General features: G+C 42.9%; 1 protein-coding gene across 5 annotated transcripts in view; it reads left to right on the top strand.

The window, feature by feature from the left end:
• LOC123505592 (casein kinase I-like) overlaps nucleotides 1-15,000 on the top strand; it is a 103,568-nt gene that overhangs the window by 16,308 nt on the left and 72,260 nt on the right. For 2 of the 5 annotated variants that reach the window (XM_045257088.1, XM_045257091.1), the window contains exon 2: nucleotides 4,355-4,431. In XM_045257088.1, coding sequence (XP_045113023.1) covers nucleotides 4,355-4,431 — 77 coding nt within the window. Of the gene's footprint in view, nucleotides 1-2,958; nucleotides 3,143-4,043; nucleotides 4,220-4,354; nucleotides 4,432-15,000 lie in introns of those variants that run through there. The other 3 variants (XM_045257089.1, XM_045257092.1, XM_045257090.1) reach the window with 3 other exon arrangements.

The following is a 15,000-nucleotide window of genomic DNA, read 5'->3' as shown; positions in this document are numbered from 1 at the left end:
TCTCTCTCTCTCTCTCTCTCTCTCTCTCTCCTTCCTTTCACTATGGGCCCGGAGCGAAAGTCAATTAACTTCGCCCACCCTGTGAGGTAGAAAAGGAAACCATGGCAACGAGTGCTGTATTATAATGCCTTTCAATTGATGCTCTTTTGTTCGTATGTTTGTGTGTGTATGCCTCGCTCTTTCTAAGGGATTTTTTTTTTATAGATTTTCTTTTTTCCTTGTCTTGTCTATTCGCGATTTGCGTTTATTCATGGGAAGCAGAAATAACAGTCAAGGAGATGTTTTTGCGATGTAATTAGTGTTAACCTAGTTTTCTTCAGGCTCTGGATCGCTGCTGCATAATGACCGAAGTGACCTTGGATAACCCTCTTCCTCTCTCCTCGCCCTCCCCTCTCTCCTTCCCCTCTTCCCATTCTTCCCCCTCTCCTATCTCTCCCGTCTTTCCTATCACAGTATCATTAGCTTATATATCTCCCCTCTCCCTCTCCTCCCTCCTCTTCTTCCTCTTCCTCCTCTTCCTCCACCCTTAGCTCCGTAACTCATGTTTTTTTTTTTTTGGGGGGGGGGATAGAGGATGTGGCGGGTAAGGGCGGGATAGTGGAGGGAAGGGTATCAAAGTTAAGGTGAAATCTTGATTGTCCCTTTAAAAAATTCTCTCTCTCTCTCTCTCTCTCTCTCTCTCTCTCTCTCTCTCTCTCTCTCTCTCTCTCTCTCTCTCTCTTATTAGTCTTTTATTATCAAGTTAATGTTAAGTTTAAAAATACTGGAGGTTTTTATTTACCTTTGAATTGTAATTTTTTTATTTGTGATATTTTTTTTCTTCATTCATTTTTTGGATCTTATTTTTTTATCTGTTTTGTCTGTATGATGATGATGATGATAATGATGATAATGACAACATCATCAACACCACCACCAGCACCAATAACAACAACAACAGCAATAACTAACACAAAAATTACAACAGCAGCAACAATGAAAACCGTGACTTCTCTTCTCATTGTCAGTCTATTTTTGTGTTTATTTAGTATTTACTTTATTCCTTCTCTTCCTCTTCAAGGTCAGTCTTTTAATTACTCCCGTCTCCTCAGTTCCCATAATTACCTTGATAATTAAACACGTGGAAGAAGAGAAAAGGAGGAGGACGAGGAAGAAAAAGAGGAAGAATGAAGACGCTAAGTTTGTTATTGTTTAGTATCGGTGTGTTTATCTACTTTGAAACAATCCTAGGCTGTCTGAAAATAGCCTTGAGACTACTAAATGGTGATGTCATGAGGTGTAAGGCCACTGATAACACTCCCCAAGTACGACAAAGATAAGATAACACCAGATAACAACACTACATCCTGCACGTTGTTTTAAATGCGATTGGTGACTTACTATTATGCACGATACTTTTTACCACCACAAGTACGACGACAGTGTTGCTCCCCTGTGTTCCTAATGAGTTGACTTGCGGTACCATATGAATGAAAAAATAAAAAAGGAGAAAGAAAAGAAAAACAAAATTGTTACTATTGTTTGACGTGTTTGTGTTCATGTACCATATACAACAAATGTTTGTGTGTATGTGTGTGCACCCATTATGGTCACAATAGCAAAGATTACGTTATTTTTTTTTTTTTTTAAGGAGGTTGTGACATTGGTTGTGAAGGTCTTTTTTTTTTTAAGGCAATGTGTGTGTGTGTGTGTGTGTGTGTGTGTGTGTGTGTGGTTGTAATTCACCTCGGTCGTCTGCTGGTCACCCAGCCAGTCTTCCCCATTACGGAGCGAGCTCAGAGCTCATAGACCGATCTTCGGGTAGGACTGAGACCACAACACACTCCACACACCGGGAAAGCGGGGCCACAACCCCTCGAGTTACATCCCGTACCTATTTACTGCTAGGTGAACACACCCCACACATTAAGAGGCTTGCCCATTTGCCTCGCCGCGCCGGGACTCGAACCCGGCCCTCTCGATTGTGAGTCGAGCGTGCTAACCACTACACTACGCGGTGTGTGTGTGTGTGTGTGTGTGTGTGTGTGTGTGTGTGTGTGAGTGCGTGTGCGTGTGTGTTTGTGTGTTAGAGGGGTTCACATAATAATGTAGGTCTCTCTCTCTCTCTCTCTCTCTCTCTCTCTCTCTCTCTCTCTCTCTCTCTCTCTCTCTCTCTCTCTCTCTCTCCGTGACTTTTTATTAGCTTTTCCCCTAACAATTGTTTAAGCTTTTGTTTTTCTTCCTTCTGGTGTGTGTGTGTGTGTGTGTGTGTGTGTGTGTGTGTGTGTGTGTGTGTGTGTGTGTGTGTGTGCATCAACTTTTTTTCTTCTACAATGTAACGAGTATAATTTTGCTGAGACCTGTTTTAGGTCTCTCTCTCTCTCTCTCTCTCTCTCTCTCTCTCTCTCTCTCTCTTTGACGGGTATCAAACAGCGGTCACAAACAGTTATTGCATATATTATGACAGAATCTGGTATGGGGACTGAGGTCATGGCAGAGACTGTAGCACAATTGTTTTCTCTTAATATATTCATGTCTTCTTATTCTTAGTTTATAAGAAGCAATACATATGATCACAAAACAGGTCTTAGGAATCTGGCTGCCTTCATCCCATTTACGTTTAAAGACACGAAAATATGAACGCAAAAAAAAAAAAAAAAAAAAAAAATTAGTCGTGTAGAAATAAATTAAGTATAAAATGTTTGAAGTAGATTGTAAGAATGTTTAATTATGTGCCACTTTATACCTATATCCAACGTTAGTTTAATTTATCAACCTTTGTTTAAATATATTACTATGAGAAAGAAAGGATAAGCCAGTTAATTCTTGCAGGTGTTCAGGAGAAACCTAGGAGGGAGCAGCATGCGCGGGTACATGTGTGTGTGTGTGTGTGTGTGTGTGTGTGTGTGTGGTGAACAAGTGCTGTGTTCGTGCGTGTGTACGTACGTCTGGGCAAGGGAGGGAACGAGTTGGTGGCAGAGCAGAGGCAAGAGAGGAGTCAGTGGCGCGTGTGGTCACAGTGAGCTTCATCGCAGCCGCGTCAAGCTGGAGGAGGCCACCCGTCTACCACTCCTGCTCCTCTCGCGATAGTGTTGTCTTACTCCTATCCCTCATCTCTCTCTGTGAACTTGTGCCGCTACACCATACACACGCACACTAAGATGTACGTACGAGTTATATGTGCTTGTGTGTTTCCTGTAGAAAGTTGTGGAATAGTAGAAAGTGACAGGGGTGTGGTAGGTGAGTGTGGTGGGGGCTGGAGAGCGCACCAGACGAGGTTATGCTAGGAATGAATGGTGATTTCTCTTCATAAATGTGATCTTGTATTTCCTGCTCAAACATGTAGATCAGTGCATGTATACACACGTTTTATGTATGAGTGTGTCTCCAGGTGGGCTTGTGGTGGGGTGAAGTGGCATTACTTTTGCTCTGTGTGATCCTCGTGTTTGTGATGAGGGCCGTGGGTCGTGGTGTGGGGAGGGAAAGAGGTCACTCGTCATGAAATCAATCAATCACTGCATACATGATAATTATTATTATTTCTAGACCGAGGGGCAATCGTGTTAAGTGTGTAAAGCAACGTGAAAGTGTTGCCGCTCACTGTGGTGTTTTCAAATGGTGTACCTCGCTATTTCCTCGTTGTTGTTAGCCTGTCATGAGTCTGTGGTGAAATTTCTCTTACGGCTCTGCGTGCTGCCATGCACGTTTTTAATTTCCATCAGAAGTCTTTGCTGAAAGAACGAATAAAGAATCAGCTGATACAAAAGTTCTTTCCTTCACTCACAATACAGACTGCCAGAAGCTGCGATATGATCAAAACATTTTGGAGCGACATTGAAAGTTTCTTCCACAAACTGTTGTTTTCCTCATGGTGTTTACTCCATGACTACAAAACCTGTGTTAAAACTACCCAACTGTTTTCTTGATGAAAGTAAAGAGGTGTTTACCGAATACGTGAGTCTAGGTTTGGTGACAGAGCGGTAAAGTGACGGGAGGTGACGAAGGTAGGTGAAACTGGCGGCGTGAGGGCGGTAGCGCGGTACGTGCTGCCCTCTCGCTCCCAGCTGACTCAGTGTTCATCCGGGCCCCGTGAATATGGTGACAGTGCCTCTCTATATCTCGGATTTATCCCCATAATCTACCGCTATTTTTAATCCTAGACGATAAATATCATTATGAGATAAAAGCTAATACATTCAACATAGTTCGTGAGTGGAGACTTAAGGTGCTGGTGAAGCAGGTAAGGTGATAACTGCAAATTTGTGCAGGTCTGTCAGACTCGGTTCGAGCTCTTGTTATTGTTGATTCCAAGATGGCTGGCTTTCAGTCTGAATAGAGCAGTACTGATGTGAATATCTGCCCTCGTCTCTTGCAGGATGGAGTTAAGGGTTGGCAACAAGTATCGTCTAGGACGGAAGATAGGAAGTGGATCCTTCGGTGACATCTATTTGGGTGAGTACAAGTTGAGCTAACAAAGGGTTGAAGGGGAAACTAGAGGGAAAGGGTGTGAACGGAGAGGTGGTGGTGGGACTTAGCTGCCCAGCGCCTCACTTGACAAAGGGAGACACTAACAAAGCGCAGGGCTGTGTTCCTCCTCGGGGGGCGCGAGGTGAAGGCCTGCCGAGGGAGGGAGGAATGCTGCCCCGCCATTACAACCCGGGGCCTAACAGTGGATCGTTACTACAAATTATTCCTCGCTACTCCATTCTCTGATTCCTGGATGTGTTTATTTATTAACTTGTTTCTTAATGTTGGCGATGTGGTATTTTTGTGTGGATGAGGGGTGACTGTGCTGTTATGTGGTGGTACTGTTAGACTTTTACTCCAGGGTGTTAGCTGCACTCAGGCAGGCAAATATCAGGCAGACTAACTGACCCAGGTTCACTCACCTGCTTGGTCTAGTCACCTGCTGTGTTCCGCTAGACTTAGGTCATGGTTTAGCATGTTAAATATGCAAAAGCTACATACAAAATATAAAGAGAAGGCAGGCCTACCTTGTCAAATATAGGCCATTGCAGTGGGGGGAGGGAGCGAATCACGAGTAAGCCTAACCATTATCTCAAGTGTGACCTCAAGCCTGCCAGAAGTGTTCCCTGCCCCCTCAGTGATCGCTGATGACACATGCTCAGTATGCCCGTGGGTCCTTGTTGATGGTACTGTGCTCACTCAGTGCATACTAATTACTCAGTTTCACTCTGCTTTCACTGTTAGTCCAGTTATATGGTTGGCTGCAGTGTTGTGGTGCTGCCTTGTAGGGAACACCTTTCTCATGTTGATATTGCTTTGTTATTTGGGTGAGTGGGTCTCTTAGTGTGGGGTTGCTTGATGAGAGTGGATCAAGTGTGTAGTGCCTTGCAAATGATTGGCATAGTTATGTATCATAATGTTTAGTTTTTTAGGTTTATCAATATTAGACTTTATTGGTGCATCTTACAATCACTAATATATTTATTTATTTTCTATATTAATAGCTGTCTATTATGTGCTTATATGTTTATGCGTTTGTTGCACCTGCTAGGTGACTAAGCAAGTAGGATTCATCAGTCACTTGCATTGCAATGATGGGTCACATGATGATTGGAGCAAAGCTGCTCTACATGAACCAAAAATGAGAGGATTAGTTGTTCATATCTTTGTCATCAATATGAGTGTTGTACTGTATATATATATTTATATGCATTTGGTGTGAGGCATAATTTTAGGTCATCGGTCATGCTGAGATACAGATGACATTATGCAGCATTTATGGTCTGATTCCTTGTGGTCATTATTGTTATAGGTTATTGTGGTGGTGGACAGTAGTGATCTGAGCATGCAAAGGTGAAAACAGTGTGTACTGAGTCAATTGCTGGGTTGGCATCTCTATAGAGGCAGTAAACTTTTGGTGTTATCACTTGACACCTTCAGGAACTTCTTAAAGAACAACAACTTCAAAACAGTTATCAGAAATCACTCAGTAATTGGTTATGAACACAGGTATTTGCAAACATTAAGTTGTCTACCCAAATACCGATTTCCTGTGTGGTGACAGCGCCATGACCTCGTTGTTGTGGTGCCAAGACGCCACTGAATTAAACAACCCTTGTTGTTGTCTTGCTTTAACATTACTGGTGACAATTTTGATACATGTTAAGGCTTGAAGTATAGATTTCTGTATTGTATTGCCTTTCTCTTAGATTGCTTGGTGCTTGCAGTGTCATTTGAACACTGCATTCTTTTGAGCCAGAAGGCGGTGGCATAGTGGATAAGGTGGTGAGCGTGGGATCGGGCAGATGTCCACGCGTAGGTTCGAACCCCACCATGTACAGCCTTAAAACACTTTGCCATTTGTCGACTGGTTTAAAGTTACCTACATGTCACCATGATACCCAGGTTCTAGGTGGTTACACTCAAGATGAGCTTGGGCGGTGACATGGGCCCTAATATGGGTAGCACTATAAATAAAATTGCCTGCACCACTAATGGGCGGAAGCTGAACAGCGCTTCCCATACACTCTTCAAGTGTGCCTACAGGCGCTATAGGCCTTACTGTAAAAAAAAAATAATAATAAAAAAAAAAAAAAAAACTTGATGGACTGAGTTGTATGTGCTGGCCAAACACTAACCAGGTTGCTGCTGTTCTTTGTTGCTAGTGTAATATTTACTTTAAGTGAGATTGGCTGAAGTTCTGCTCTGTTTCATGCACCTACAGACCACTTTCACCACTGGCTGGAAGAGACATTTTCATCATTGGGTTCATCCCGGTAAATGTGTGAGTCATGGTTGGTGTTTTGATCTGTTGTTGTGTGTTGGTGCATGACATTTGCAAGTGATGGTACATTGGGAAATTTATTTGATCATTGGGGAATGCATTTCTGGACCCAGTGAAGTGAATTAATAGGTTAAAATATTGTTTGGAGCCTGTTGTTAGGTGGCTATCCATGGGAAAATGCAGTTATGTGTAGTCAGCAAATTTATTGTGCAGTTAATGTTTTGGCTTGTGTTTATTTAATGCAGTATATCTGTCAAAGAAGAAAGTAATGTGATTGATAGACTGATTTTAATTCAGGAAATATATCAATAGCTGTAGGGGAGTAAGGTAGCTAATATAGGTAATAATGAACATCTGGCATATTTATCAGCATATATAATTGTTCTTACCTCTATGGGTAAAACATTTTGATAGGTTGATACAAGTTCAGGAAGTAGATGGATCTATCAAGTAAGTAGCTTAGATTTTGAAACATCCTGTTAGCTCTGGCATTTAGATAGCTCATATGAAACATCCTGTCTGCCTGATGACTTTACTGTTACTTTTCAATATATTACTTGGGTGTAAAGAGGAGAGAAAGTCTTTCCTGTGAGTGAGTGTTGTGATCTTAGGAAATATCAGATATGACTTTTACAGGTAAACCTTTACCAGTCGGTGAATGTGTTTGCCTTTATCCTATTTCTTGACGTCAGGATCAGGAAGGCCTGGGTCTGGGGAGGCAACCATTGTCCTATTGTTCAATGTTGCACCTGTGGGTGCATATATAAACATTGCAACCTGCCACTGTTTACTTCTAAACTCTTTCACTGCAAGACATCTTTTCATGTAAACATTTGCAATTTAAAAAAAGATGGTTTTGTAGCATAACAGACAATCTCTCTCTCTCTCTCTCTCTCTCTCTCTCTCTCTCTCTCTCTCTCTCTCTCTCTCTCTCTCTCTCTCTCTCATAGTCTATCTAGTTAATTAATCTTCACTGTTCTGCTTCTTAACAAAGGATGGCCATGGAAGTGAGAGGGTTAAGTCTAGTAGTGTGTGGGTGTTGGAGATTATTGATGATGCCGTTTGGAGGAATATAGTCACAGGTTGTTAGGTGGTAGTTGTTGGACTGATACCACTATTGGAGCTCGGGGATTATAGGAGCAATGTAGTAAGCTCAAGATAGTCGGAAGTGAGTCAGTCAGTATGATGTCAGGAATTGTTTGATAGTTGAGGGATGACTTAGGAGTGTTTGTGAGGCTATACCACTAATACTGCACACACATACATACACACCTAGCTGCAAGCGTTCAACTTCGATATTTTGTCGTGAGGAAAAACACTTGACTGAAATACCAGCGGTGGCAGTACGTAGCAATAATAATAATAATCGTAAACACTTCAGGCGTATATGTGAAAAAAAAAAAAGCTTTATAAGAAGTTGTTTTGTAATTAGAGTTTAGAGATTAATTATGAGAATGTAAACAGTATGAGATTTTTTTTTGTGTCGTGTGTGTGTGTGTGTGTGTGTGTGTGTTAGAGAGAGAGGGAGAGAGAAATATATATATATATATATATATATATATATATATATATATATATATATATATATATATATATATATATATATATAGTTACTAAGTGAGGCTACAGAATTGTGATAAAGCTCTTGTAGTTTTGTCTTAATACTACTCGCGCGCGCGTGTGTGTGTGTGTGTGTGTGTGAGCGAGCGAGCGAGCTAGGTAGGGTGCCACTGAATAACGGAGAGGACTGAACACTGCCGCTAGGGAGGAAGAAGAGAAGGGAGATGTGGTGGTGGTAGTTCAGTAGGTGACCGACCCAACGGAACACACGCACACACTGTTCTCAATACGCAGATCAACTAACCCCCCCCAACCCTACCACCCCTTCTCCACTACATCAGCTCACGTCAATTGCGTTCAGTGTTTAAACAGTTAATCCCCCTCCCCCCATCTCCCACCCTCCTTCCCGCCCCACGCCCACCCCCTTTGCCTTTGCTAGTTGGCTTACCGACTCATCCAATCATTGCCTCGCGTTATGGAGAGGCCTCATTTGATTGGCTGGAATGTCTAGGAGGTGTTTTCTGTTTGGTTTTCTCTCTTTAGGGTAGACTAGGATCTCTCTCTCTCTCTCTCTCTCTCTTGTACCATCATTATATTATTTACATCATCATATACTACTACTACTACTACTACTACTACTACTACTACTACTACTATATTATTACTACTACTATACTACTACTACTACTACTACTACTACTACTACTACTACTACTACTACTACTACTACTACTACTACTACTACTACTACTACTACCACCAACAACAACAACATATCGCTCATCATTATCTTTGTTGTTCTAGATTGTAAGTTGGAATTTGTTTTCTGATCATACGTTTGAAAACCACCACCTTTCGTCTTTTTTTTTTTTTTTTTTTCTTCTAGCTTTATCATATAGCTACATTTTTTTTTTAACATTTCCTACATTATAAACGTTAGAAATACAATTCGACACACACTCGTAAAAAAAAAGTATATGTTCTCAATTTCCTGGAAGCAGCCGTGCCTTTCCTTTCCTTCATGGGATGTCACTGTGGTCATTTAGACGGGAATTTACCGTGTATGTGTGTCTCAGGGAAATCCCTTCACTGATAGTCATATGATTCTTGGGAGCAGTGGCTGTGTTGGAAGGATGGATGAGTGAACTAAGGTTGTGTGGTGGCTGTCTCTCCCTTTCCTTCCGTTAGTGGGACGAGAGAGAGAGAGAGAGAGAGAGAGAGAGTATAAGTGGAAATGGCAGTGTGTCAGCGTTTATTTATTGTTAAGGTTAGCAAGTCCTTACCAGCTCCTTCCATAGACATAACAGACGTGCTTCTCCTCCTCCTCCTCCTCCTCCTTTATCTCCGTCTCCTCTTCTACCTTCTCTTCCTCTATCTTTATTCCTTTTTTCATCTTCTAGCTCCCTCATCATCTTGTATCTTCTCTTCACCACCTTATTTCTCCACCGTTCCTTTCTCTTACCTCCTCCTTTCTTGTTGTATTTTTTCTCCTCTTATCACTACCTTTCTCCTCTTCAGTCTCCTTTGTCTCACCTCCCTTTCACCGGCATAAATGATTTGGGGGTTAATTTAGAAGGGCACAATAAGAGAGAGAGAGAGAGAGAGAGAGAGAGAGAGAGAGAGAGAGAGAGAGAGAGAGAGAGAGAGGAGGTAGGTGGAGTAGTTGGAAAAATAATATTAATCACCAGGGTATTTAAGCCTTTCTACCCCCGTTTATCGACATGACAGGCCGGAAGCAGGTGTGACGCTTATTTCCAGGTGCAGGTGTTCCTCTCTTTCTAGGATTTGGCTCTAAACAAAGCGCCTCTTACGCCACGCTGACGCAGACGTAGTGCGGAAACGGAAGGATGAGACACACTGGGGAAGGAGAGGCTTAGACGCAGTGACGACTTGTACGGAGTGAAAGATTATCGTAGTGCATGAGATAAAGCAGTCTTCAGTAGCATTTTCTGACATTACTCTTCACAACACTACTGTTTTTGAAAGACCACAGAAACCATTTGCATGGTTTTCACGGGTGTATCTTCGTTGATAATTGTAGAAGTATTGTTAAGCTGTCTCTAGAGCCGTAACACTCCTAAATACACATGTAACTTGAGCTGTACAGAAAGTTTTGATCAGAGATGTGACGCAAGTGGATCAGAGTACGGTGCTTGGATTGTAGTTACAGGGAGAATTTTCATACTTGAGCTCAATTTTAGATACTTATTTTCTCGTACTATACAAACTGCAGTGTAAAAAATAATAGTAATAAGGTGAAGTATAAGTATTTTGTTTGTTTGTTTGTTTGAGAGAGAGAGAGAGAGAGAGAGAGAGAGAGAGAGAGAGAGAGAGAGAGAGAGAGTTAACAGTAGTGAGGAAGTAAGTTCTAGGGAGAGTAGGAGGGAATCGTCGGCAGGGAAGTGGTTGGTAAGGTCACTCGTGGACTAGCGAGGTCAGTGTGTGTGTGTGTGTGTGTGTGTGTGTGTGTGTGTGTGTGTGGTAGTGGAGGGAGGGAGGTAGATAATTAACAAGAAAGAAAACGGGAGAGATGCGACAACTGCTAAGAAAAGGGAAGAAAAAAAGTGTTAGGAAGAGAAAAATCTGGAAGGAAGGAGGGATGTGCAGACGTATGAATGGATGGTTGATTGTAGGAGGAGGAGAAGGAGGAAGGAAGGAAGAGGAAAAGGAAGGTCACTACGGGCACAGGATCGCGGCAAGAACATCGATGAGGCGTGCTAAGAGGTAGCAGTAGAAATAGGAAGCAAGTCAGGCTGCTGTTTAGTTCGGGGCTTCGAGGTCGTTTTACGTGCGGGGGCGTGGGCGTTGCTGAGAAGAGAGAGAGAGAGTTGGTGTATGGTATAGCGTGTGGCCTTATGTGAGTGTGCGTGTGAGTGTGGGGAAGGCCATAGTACGGATGGGAGTAACGCAGTATGACTCATCAGGCCAGACCTTCAGTCACCCCGCCCTAGCCTGGCCACCTCCCTACACTTGCACCGCGCTCACCTCTCTCTCTCTCTCTCTCTCTCTCTCTCTCTCTCTCTCTCACTCAGGCAGGAGTCGCTAAGGTGGTTGTGAATGGCTGGCAGGGTGTGTAGCTGCAGGCACGGCCACAGCCAGTCCCAGCATCAGTTAAAAACCAGCCAGTAACAGACGGGCACACGGGTGATAGATAGAAAACGGGTGATTTAGGGAACGTTTTGAGTAGAGAGAGAGAGAGAGAGAGAGAGAGAGAGAGAGAGAGAGAGAGAACCTGTCTGTTTTTTCTCCCCCACACACTTTTCTTCCTCAGCACAAGGGACGGAAGGCGGTTGAATAGGATAGATCTATAGATAGATAGACAGACAGACCCCTGAAATTTAAGGGAAGTTGGTAGACCGGCGTAACTTTTTTTTTATATATTTATTTTTTTTATCGAGGACAGAGAGGGACGTTTCGCGGGCGTCTGCTGCCATCTCGTGTCAGTGACCTTGATGCTGCTAGTAGTAGTGGTGGTGGTGGTGATGGAGGTTCACAACGCACCTCAAACCACCTCACTCACACCACTCCGCCATGCCACTTGCTATGTTGCGCACTTCTCTCTGACATTAGTGGTGATGGTGGTAGGGACGACGAGAAGGAGGCAAGGGAGTGGTGGGAGAAGGTAGTTTATGTACTGTACGTGGACATGTTTACGTGTGTGTTTGTGTGTGCTCAACAGCTACGTATCTTAGCCGGTTGTTTGTTTATACTTTTATTTTCAGCTATATTTGAATGAGAGAGAGAGAGAGAGAGAGAGAGAGAGAGAGAGAGATCGGTCATGTGGAAGGAGAGTCAAGATGATTGAAGGTGTGAATCACAGGAATGGAGGTTACTGCTGAAGGAGACGATGTTGTGTGGTTGTGGATCTCTCTCTCTCTCTCTCTCTCTCTCTCTCTCTCTCTCTCTCTCTCTCTCTCGAATAGTGAGTGGCCTCGGCTCTCACAGCTTGGGGCCGATTTCTGAAACTGGTAGTTTTTTTTTTCCCCCGTCGATAAGGCCGCTCATTTGATATACGGCAAGGGGAGGGGGGGAGAGTAGGGGCTTTATGTCATTACCAGATGGAGAAGGAGGAAGAAGTAGATGTGATTAGAACTGTTATTACTATTGTTAATGGCGCTTGTTTGTTGTTCATGTAAAGGAAGATACATTGGGTACAAAGATGGGCCCTTCCTCCTCCTCCTCCTCCTCCTCCTCCTCCTACTACTACTCCTACTCCTACTCCTACTCCTACCACCACCACCACCACCACCACCACCACCACCACCACCATTATACTCGTAGTAAACTAGGCTAATGTCTATAACCACTATTACTACATGTTATAGCTTTCCTGCAAACTGCTGCTGCTGCTACTACTACTACTACTACTACTACTACTACTACTACTACTACTACTACTACTACTACTACTACTACTACTACAACCCCATAAGCCACTCCTGTGTTTTTATCCCTGAACCATGGATGCTGAGAGAGAGAGAGAGAGAGTTGCTTACTGAAGTTACTGTACCTCTCCCCATCCGAGGAAGAGCCATGAGAGTGAGCAGACGGAGGGACAGACAGGAAGACTTGCTTGTTGTTGGTTATTGTTGTTGTTTTTCTTGTTGTTAGTGGTAATGGTGGTGGTAGTGGTGGTGGTAGGGCAAGTGTGTGGCTGGTCAGTCGACGAGTGTTTTTATTTTAATTTATTTTACATATTTTTTCTTTATTTTTTGTAGTACTCGCTGGCAACTCGTTCGGGCGTAACCCATCATTGACTGAGGTGCCAGATAGTAGTATTAAAGAGAGAGAGAGAGAGAGAGAGAGAGAGAGAGAGAGAGAGGTATGCAACATATTAAAGGGATGTTTTATCGTAGTTTACTTTTCTAGCTCATCTGAGGGTCGTTTCATTGGAAGGTTATATACTTGAGTAGTGTCTCTCTCTCTCTCTCTCTCTCTCTCTCTCTCTCTCTCTCTCTCTCTGACCAAAAGCCTGCCAACGTATGCGGAAATTTCTTAGTTGTGTCATTGAGTCAACACACACACACACACACACACACACACACACACACACACACACACACACACACACACACACACATGACCTTAACATAAATCCCGTTAAAAATGGTTCCAACTGCAGCAAGAATAGGGGATGGAAGACTTGCCAAAACCCACAGTACCACTACCAGACAGACGCAAAGCTTGTTTCTTGCCTCGTGGTAGTGTGATGTTGGTAATGGTGGTGGTGGGGGGTGACTTGGCATTGAAACAGTGGCGTCAGGAAGGTTGGGGCTAAGAGAAGGCAAGAGGAGGGAGGGGAGAGGGAGAAGTGGAGGTCAGTAGGTGGATGGGGGAGGAGGAGAAGATAGGGAAGTTTTGTTTGGTGGTGGTGGTGGTGGTGGTAGTAGTAGTAGTAGGGTCTGTGTTCATGTATTAGTCTTTGTTGATGTTTTTGCTCTTGTTATGATTGTAACATTTCTTTTTCTTTCGTGTTTGTCTTTCGTCCTTCAAGTTGCGAGTTTATTTTTATTTTCTTTTTCCTTCTTGGCTGTGACATTACTGATGGCGTAGTATTAGTAGTAGTAGTGATAATACTGGAGTAATAGTAACACACACACACACACACACACACACACACACACACAAGGTTCGTTATGATGACTCTCTCTCTCTCTCTCTCTCTCTCTCTCTCTCTCTCTCTCTCTCTCTCTCTCTCTCTCTCTCTGTGTGTGTGTGTGTTATGGTGGGAATTATCTCTTATAACTGTTAATGCGTCTTCTGTTATGTTCTTTCTTTCTCGCTTACTTTTTTCTTCCTTCCTTCCTTCCTTCCTTCCTTATTCCCTCTGAAGCCGACTGTTCTGTATTTGTTCTGGCTTGTAGTTAGATTATTATTATTATTATTATTATTATTATTAGTTATTGATGAAGTAATATCATTCATACGTATTTCTCTCTCTCTCTCTCTCTCTCTCTCTCTCTCTCTCTCTCTCTCTCTCTCTCTCTCTCTCTCTCTCTCTCTCTGTGTGTGTGTTATGGTGGGAATTATCTCTTATAACTGTTAATGCGTCTTCTGTTATGTTCTTTCTTTCTCGCTTACTTTTTTCTTCCTTCCTTCCTTCCTTCCTTCCTTCCTTCCTTCCTTATTCCCTCAAGTCGACTGTTCTGTATTTGTTCTGGCTTGTAGTTAGATTATTATTATTATTATTATTATTATTATTATTATTAGTTATTGATGAAGTAATATCATTCATACGTATTTCTCTCTCTCTCTCTCTCTCTCTCTCTCTCTCTCTCTCTCTCTCTCTCTCTCTCTCTCTCTCTCTCTCTCTCTCTCTCTCTCAGATCGTGTACAGTCATAATCACGCTCTTCCCCTCACCAAGCAACCAGCCCAAGTGTTTAGGTAACACACACACACACACACACACACACACACACACACACACACACACACACACACACACACACACACACACTTTACCAATATAGAAAAAAAAACATCAACCTTACAGAGAGAGAGAGAGAGAGAGAGAGAGAGAGAGAGAGAGAGAGAGACCCTAACCTAACCTTGTCCCATTACCGGTACAACGAACGAGTTTAATACGAGTTTTACTTAGTAAGGCAAGAAATCGCCACTCACGAGGTCACTGCTAAAACTCTCTCTCTCTCTCTCTCTCTCTCTCTCTCTCTCTCTCTCTCTCTCTCTCTCTCTCTGGTTCATGATCACT

The sequence above is a fragment of the Portunus trituberculatus genome, chromosome 18, assembly GCF_017591435.1.
Source record: "Portunus trituberculatus isolate SZX2019 chromosome 18, ASM1759143v1, whole genome shotgun sequence".
NCBI classification, from domain to species: domain Eukaryota; kingdom Metazoa; phylum Arthropoda; class Malacostraca; order Decapoda; family Portunidae; genus Portunus; species Portunus trituberculatus.
The sequence above is the reverse complement of the archived record's forward strand: the minus strand, read 5'-3'. Positions and strand labels throughout refer to the sequence as shown.